Here is an 8,441-nt window from a genome sequence, read left to right as displayed (position 1 = left end):
CAGAAACTGGAACAAAGAGGCAGACAGATGTGGATATTTTGGGCAGATGCCGATATCAGGAGTGACAATGTCTGATCGATTTATCAGCCAATTATTGTCTAAAAATCTTCAATTTATGATCGAGTTTGATATTTAATAGTTAAATCATTAACCTTACTATAAATATTCTACATAAAAATAAAACACAAATACAACCTAATACATAGAGCTTAAATAAAATTATATAAAAACATCAAATATGAATTTGCATCTTGTTTAATCTGCAAAATACAGATTTTCTTTTTTACAAACATAAAGACTGATCCTCGGTCTGTGACAGGCTCATATCGATTGATTCTTCATCCAACTGATCCAAAAACAAAGAAACTCAAGCTCCATGTTATCGACCTCCTGACAAATGACCTCTTTAAATAAAGAGACTGCATAAAAACTTCTGAGATTATTAACAGTCCAAATGAAACGCAGTTATTTCACTTTTCTTCCAGGTGCTGATACGAATCGCCAGAGCCGAGGCCATCGCCGCACGCCACTCCGCCATCTTGATCTGCGTGCTGAGGACGGAGGAGGACCTGGCTCTCTCTGAAGACGCCATCAACAGCTTGGAGGCGGCCAAGGAGTCGGTGGTGACCTTCGGGCCTTGGACCCAGACGCTCTCCGTTGAAGACCTGCTGGACTGTGTCAAGATGGACATCGAGAGCCAGGGCTACAAGGTGAGCATCAAGCCTCACCTGGTGGAGAAGAGCTTCCTGTCCAAGAGATACGACTACTTCCACAAGCTCGTCTTCACCTGGTGGTGAGGAGGAGGCGGCTCCGCTCCGTCCATCCAGACGGAGGTGAAGCTGAGGAGGAGCCGACCTGCCCGGAGAAGAGAAGAGAAGGAATAAGGATGCAATAAAAAAAATAATATTCCATTAAATGCAAGACAAATCATATTGTGTAGTTGATCTGTACATGTCAATCATCCAATAGTTGAAAGCTCAACCCCATGACACACTTTGAATGACAGTCCCTCATTTGCATAATGACACAGGAAATACATGGGAAATAAAAACAGAGATAAATGAGTTCAAACACAGATTGACAACAAAAATGACATATTGTATTAATTCCCCTCTTTATTAATTTATAAAGGTAGAAAAAATAAGAATATCAATGTAAGTGACGTATTACAAATAAATGTTTTAACCCCGGTGCCAAGTTTCCACAATACTTTAGATGAATTCTGTTTGTTCATTCAAAGTAAAAGAAATGATTGTGTTCACTCACCAGTTTAAACAGCAGGGGGCAGTAGAGCATCTGTATGTAATGATTTTCAGAGGTGCTTTGTTAAAGTGATGGTTATGGTTCCAACCTTTGTCTTATAGTATATTTATCCCAGAGATCTTCTGAGCATGGTTATATAATACATTGACATTTTGACATCTTAGGAGTGTTGATTCTCAAATTCTCAGACTCTTTGAACACTATCCCAGGTGTTTTATTTGTTAGCTCTCTCCCCCAGAGAATACTCTTTTGAACTGTAAAATGAAGGCGACTTGCAGTACAAGATACTAAACATGTCCTTATTTAGGTAAAAGGCCCGGTTTCGTGATGTCATGTTATCTCTAGTGTTGGGGACCCACCTCCCCATGGGGTCCTACCTCCACAAATAAATCTCGTTTTTTTTTTCATTACTGGCTGTGATGTCTCCGAGTCTCTAGAGTTCGTCCTGACCTGTGAACTTCTTGTAATAAACATTGTATACATGTAAGTACTGGGTCTGCGGTCTCCTCTCTTCAAACACCGACTTCGACAAGACACTGCGGTTTAAAGAAACGACAGTCTTAAATAAAATTTTGGTGCTCGTTTATGTAACTTTGGTTTCATATCCTGTGCACTGCTGCTAAAGTTTAATAAACAGTAAACCAGAGCAGTTATTGTTTAATCATTTATGTTTCTGCTGCGTCAACATGACCATGGTGATGATAAAACGTGATATTTAACTTTAAAATGTAAAAAATACTTATTGTCCATCTTTGAAAAACCTTTAAGACGTTTGTTAGACTTGATGCTGAATTCAGTTGTTGGGAAACATGTCACACTCGACAGTGAGAAAATCCCCGACCCAGATTCTAAGACACCCGGATCCTTTAGAGGCTGCGAGCAGGACAGGGTTCATGACGGCCTCGGGTCCGACCACTTCCTGTGAGAGAAGCAACACCAACCAGCAGCGGTTAGAGAAAGATGCTGAAGTGACTGTTCCACCGATTACAGAAATCAGGTCCTGACATCAACAGCCACAGAGATAATAATAAATAATAAACTTCACTTACAGAGCATCTTTCAAAGCAGCTGTTACCAATAGAAACAAGAAAACCAAACCTCAAAGACCAGAAGCTAAATAATACAGTGTAATTTCAAATCACTGAAATATCATCTAAAATCAAAGCCAGCAGATAAAACAATACTCAAATTAATTATTACATTTAATATATGAACTTTTAAATGAATACTGAAAAAAGGTTAATATTCACCAACGTCAGGAGGAAAACAGTTTAAAGTAGTGAACAGTTATTTATTTGAAACTTTGATGCTGTTCATCTAAATATTAACTTACTGTTTGATAAAAATGTATTATTAGCGAGTCAGAAAAGTTTGGTTTTCACATTTATTATATCATTAGACGAGACTCTTTTATCAATATTACAAAATAACAAAATTAATAGAAATCAATTCAAAATAAAGATGTTTAAAACTATTTTTTTAACAGAATAAAAGATGAAAAAGAGCAGAATAAAAGAGGGAAAGGGAGTAAAAAGTCAAATAAATAAGAAGAATAAATCTGTATGAAAAATGTAAAATAAGTTAAAGGAGTAAAATAATGCAAATAAAACACCTCAAATAAAATACATTGACACTATGACCTTAGATTTTGTAAAGTAGTTAAAAGCCCTTTAACTTAGAAAGAAGTTATCAATCTGAATTTAAAAGTTCCCGTACCCTGGATAGTTTGGGTATTTTGACATTCATGGTCCCCACAGGATGAATCCTAATGACTTTGAGGATGAATATAAACTGATCAACTCCTTCATGTCCCTGTGAGGTTGAATTTAAATAACTTTGTGGATATTTTCCTCAAGAGCCAACATCAGGTCACATTGTTGTCCTGGTATCTCTCAAATATAATAATCAGGACTGTGGGCGAGTGGCATGGATCTGAAAGCCTCACCGAGCCGCCGGATGTTTTCTACACGTTGGATCCTCTCATTGTTTTCACTTTAATTTCACTTCACAGAAACACAAACAGTGTGAAAAATCAGGCCGAAGTCAGTTTCCTCCCTTTGTTCAGAGAAATGTCAGACGTGAGATCGTACGTACATTAGCTTCACCACAGCGTGAGTCCACATCACACCTCCTCCCCCCGACAGGACAGGTTGAACACTTCAATTCAATTTGAATTATAAAGGTCAGACCATAATATACATTATTATTTCAAGGCTCAAAAGGACGAGACCTTAAAAATGATGGAGAAACCAACAGTTCCCTCAATGAGCAGGTAGAAAAACTCCTCATTAACTGGAAGAAAGAACCAGATTCAATGTGGCAGAGACTGATACACAGGATCACCTGCGTTCATAAGATAAGATAATATTAGATAAGTGAAGATAAAATAAGATAAGATAAGATAAGATAAGATAAGATAAGATAAGATAAGTGATGATAAGTGAAGACAAGATAAGATAAGATAAGATAAGATAAGATAAGTGAAGATACTTGAAGATACTTGAAGATAAGTGAAGATAAGTGAAGATAAGTGAAGATGAGATAAGATAAGATAATATAAGATAAGATAAGATAAGATTACCTTATTGATCCACACAGCAGGGAAATTCAGTTCATCCCACATGAAGAGGATCACCTGCTCAGGAGTCAAAGTAAGTTTTGTTCCAAGCAGGAGAGACTCCAGGTTAAACTGATTTTAGTTTTATCTTCAAAACACAATTGTTCTTTATTTCTTCATCTTACTTTACTGTAGTTTTATAGAAGTTAGAAGCAGACGTGTGGAAATGACCGAAGTTCACTCAGCTCTGTCTCTTTGAATATATCTAGTTGGGACGGGACTGTGTTTTACACAGAGGCAGTCTGATGAAGGAACAAAATTACACAATCACAAATAACAGACTTCCAATCATGTGGGATGTTGAAAAATGACAGATCTCACTATGTTAAAGAAAATGAAAAAAATATTCTGGATCCACAACAAAATTTAAGGTGCTCTTCCAAAAACCATGGTCAGAAAAGGAGATTGTTGTTTGAGTCAGTAAACACAACATATCACTGATCACTGATCACTCTTCGTCCTTTCACCCACATCTCAGGAGGATCTTCATCATCATTCCTCTCAGCACCTGTCTGATAAGATCTTCATCATCATGACATGTGGGTGAAAGCTCTGGAGTAAGTGAATCTTGAGCTACTTTGTCAAACCACCGTGTCAAAGGACAACAATGAGTTTTCACACATAGAAAAGTAACAGAGGTGAATTGAAAATGAAATAATTTGCTGATGGAAGGGATATTTTTCATGAATCCGACCACAGATGAAAACATTTCCTCTCTCTAAAGAGCCACTCACACTGAACGCTGTTTTCTAGCAGGACGTGAAGACACGACTTAGCAGAACCAGGTCAGTTCACTGTCACACAGGAAGTGAAGAAGGAGCAGCAGCACAAAGACAAACAGTGTCGACATGACAACAACCATGATGAGAGTCCTGCTCATCACCAGTCTGCTTCTCACAGGTACGTGCAAAAAACCACTTCAATTTCAACTTCAAGACAAGTTAAAACAAATAAGTCTTCATCTGTTTTTGAGAAATGTCACTGAGTTGACAGAACGTAGGTTGAATGGAATGAATAACACCAGGACCTCGATGAAAAGTGAAGATCTGAGGATCTGGGACATTTGAGTCTGGCAGCAGCTGGTTGGACCAGTTGTAAATGATTTAATGATGATTTGGAGAGGAGTGAAAAGTGAACTGACTCGAGTCAAGACAGGAGAATATGCTCAGTTAATTTAATAAAGAACAACTTTCTCAGACCTTAGTCATAAAGTTTTTCTCATTGATAAAATAACAATACATGGGTCAAATTTAATGGGTTTTCAGTTATTTTTCTTATATAAAATACTGCAGAACCTGAATTTCTAGGATCGGCTTTAGTTTCCAGACGAGTGTGTGGGACGAGCAGTGAGCCCTGATCAGAGGAGCTAAGTCAGTGAAGTAAGAAGCACCTTACATGAATCCTGAATGTGGCTGGACCCGGTGTGAGGAGGATCAGTGTGTGATGTGAGAACAGCTTCGGCACAACTGTAGAATTACTTGTAAGTGTGTTTGTATGATAGATGTATTGTAGACTAAAGGATAGATGATAGATGAGTCATTTTAATGGAACTCAGTACAAATAAATCTAATTTTAAGGACTGGTTAATTTTTCATTTTGTAATAAAAAATAAATAAATCATGATTTTGAACCCGGGGCATTTCAAAATATTATCTGTATTCCTAGTTGATATAAGAATGTCAGATTGTTGTTATATTTTAATTTTGTCCCGTCACTAACTCTTTGATCTCAATCACATAATAAACCATTAATGTGCATCTGTTTATTATCACGATATTCGTCAACATTATTAGTTTCAGTCTAAAGATTAAAGACTCGTGTTAAACTCTTATTTATGAGCAGAGAATAATAAACACTTGATTAACAGCAGAATATTTTACAAATGTGAGGTTGATTATTTCTGTGTTAAACCTTCAGTGATAAATCGATATATATTAAGCCATTGTTATATTGTTATGATGCTGTTATAATAATTGATATAATTTTATTGAGTTAAGTAAGACAAGCAGTTTACAGACATTTGAAAATAGAGCTGCTTGAATTTAAAAGCTGGTTCCAGATCAGCTGTTTAGAGGCGTGGCTCCAGCAGGTCACCACGACGACCAGAGAACATCTGTATAAATAAAACAGCTTCAGAACCAGGACGACAGCTCAGTAGCAGCGTCCTGGTTCATCAAGAAGATGTTCTGAGGCAGGTGAACAGATGTGCTTGTGTTTCCAGGTGTGTGGTGCAGCAGAAACACAGTGTTTGTGTACAGCCGGGTGGGAGGTGACGCCCTCCTGCCTTGCTCCGGCCTGGTTTCCTCAGACTGCTCCCTCATCTCCTGGACCTTCTACAAGGGCGCTGACGTGCGTTACACCCATGAGGTCACAGAGGGCCGAGTGAGGGCGGAGTCAGAGAAGAGCGACCGCATGTCCATCACAGCCGACTGCTCTCTGAGCTTCCGTGACCTCAGGGTCGATGACGTGGGCTCCTACATCTGCTTCGAGGATGGAAACTCCATCAATAACGTTTACCTCTCTCTCCTCGCCATCACTGCACTCTCTGGGATCACAGACCTGCAGCCGGGAGGAAACCTGGTCCTGAGCTGCATCCTGTTCTCCTACTACGACACCGGGAGCTGCCAGCCGTACTCCACCGAGTTCAGCCTGAGCTGGGTGACTGAGGCCGGGGCCGTGCTGCCCACAGAGAGCAGGTCAAATCAAATCAAATCAAATCAAATCAAATCAAATCAAATCAAAGTTTATTGTCACAGTGAAATTCTTGGGACATGGCAGCACAGTAGAAGGGCTTTACAAAAAATTAAAAAATTGACATACCATATAACATATAACATATTAAAATGAAGCAGCAGTTTACAGGGTGAAGGAGTGGGGAATATTAAATTAAATAATATGAATATATGTGAAGTAAGTAACTATTAAGTGTGACCTGTGATCTTGTGACCTGGCAGGCAACATCTACTTCGTACAAAAGCAGAAGTTTACCGGGTGAAGGAGTGGGGAATATTAAATTAAAAAATATGAATATATATGTAGTAATATATAAGTCCTCACCTTTCTCTCATCTGTTTGTTAATATGATCACTTTGACATTTGACCTGTGGTGAGGAGAGTTCACTTTTGTGTTTGTGGTAATGACAGAACGTGTCACCCAGATCTGTGGTGCAGAGCAATGATTTCAAAACACAACATCAGTTTGTTGTTGGTTCATATCAGAATAAGAATCAGAATCAGAATCAGAATCAGAATCAGAATCAGAATCAGAATTAGAATCAGAATCAGAATCAGAATCAGAAGGTATTTATTGCCAAGTAGGTTTACACCGACCTGGAATTTGCTCTGGATTATTGGTGCATACAATGAACATAGAAACATAAAAACACAATAAATACACCACACATGAGAAAAACAATAATAATAATAAAAAAACAATATATATTTACTCACTATTTACTTCTTATTTATTCACTTTTACTAATATTTTTATTTATATAAGGTAGCATTTATTTAGACATAAACATATCTATATACAATATATAAAAGATACAAGATATAAAAAGTGAAGTAAAAAGTGGAATGCAAAATGCATAACAGTGAACAGTGTCAAATTGCATATGATGACATGTGTTAACCATCAGATGAGTGTCAGCTGTGTGACCTTTCTCTGATGATCTCCTCCCTGCAGGTACGAGCTGATCAGTCGCACACGCTGCAACATCACTCTGGTCACAAAACTCCAGAGGGAAGACAACCACAGGAAGTGGAGATGTCAGGTGAACACCACAGGAAACAGCAGGGCGGCGTTTCAGGATTTCACGTCCACCTTCCTGTTCCAAAACCCGTCCACAGACCAAGAGCCGCCTCCCTCCTCGCTCACGGTTTGTTCAGAGCCGCAGCACGTCAGCCACATCGTGCTCTGCGTGGCGCTGCCCCTCATGGTGGTCACCGTGGGATTCTTCACATGGAGACGAGACCGAGACAGAACCAAAACATCTGCTGCTGAAATCCAGCTGCAGGAAATGAGCTGATTGATGATCACTGTACCAGGAGGAGAAGAGTTCATCTGATTTACTTTGTTCAGTTAGAAAGTCTCACTTGTTTTTGTTGTTGTTGTTCTTCTTGATGTCTTGTAATTGCCATGTGATGCTGAGTGTGAAACAAGAGCAGCTGGTTGTGATTGTTTTAGGAAACAACTGTAGAATTAGTTGTAAGTGTGTTTGTACGATAGATGTAGACTATAGGATAGATGAGTCATTTTAATGGAACTCAGTACAAATCTAATTTTAAGGACTGGTTAATTTTTCATTTTGTAATAATAAATAAATAAATCATGATTTTGAACCCGGGGCATTTCATTATATTATCTGTTTTCCTAGTTGACTAATCTGCCAACATTAAATAACATATAACTGAATCAATTATATTGATATAAGAATAGGTGTCAACATATTACACAAACTACATCAGATTGTTGTTATATTAAGTGTATTTATATATTCACCTGGTTTTTTGTGACCCTGTAGCTTCACAATATTTTCTATTTGTGCTAAATATATTT

At 38.1% G+C, this 8,441-nt stretch overlaps 2 protein-coding genes across 2 annotated transcripts in view; both read left to right on the top strand.

The window, feature by feature from the left end:
- Positions 1-802, top strand: part of kctd14 (potassium channel tetramerization domain containing 14) — a 4,612-nt gene extending 3,810 nt beyond the window's left edge. The window contains exon 4 of the mRNA XM_061072974.1: positions 486-802. Within this exon, the coding sequence (XP_060928957.1) occupies positions 486-797 (312 nt within the window). The 3' untranslated portion in view covers positions 798-802. The remainder of the gene's footprint in view (positions 1-485) is intronic.
- Positions 803-6,252: 5,450 nt separating this feature from the next.
- LOC133003294 (uncharacterized) lies at positions 6,253-8,161 on the top strand. The gene is made up of 2 exons (XM_061072975.1): positions 6,253-6,576; positions 7,569-8,161. Exons 1-2 carry the CDS (start codon positions 6,293-6,295, stop codon positions 7,909-7,911), a joined length of 627 nt encoding a protein of 208 aa, XP_060928958.1. The 5' UTR covers positions 6,253-6,292; the 3' UTR covers positions 7,912-8,161.
- The last annotated feature ends 280 nt before the right edge of the window (positions 8,162-8,441 follow it).

This window comes from Limanda limanda, chromosome 6 (assembly GCF_963576545.1).
Source record: "Limanda limanda chromosome 6, fLimLim1.1, whole genome shotgun sequence".
NCBI lineage: Eukaryota > Metazoa > Chordata > Actinopteri > Pleuronectiformes > Pleuronectidae > Limanda > Limanda limanda.
This window is presented reverse-complemented; position numbering and strand designations above follow the sequence as displayed.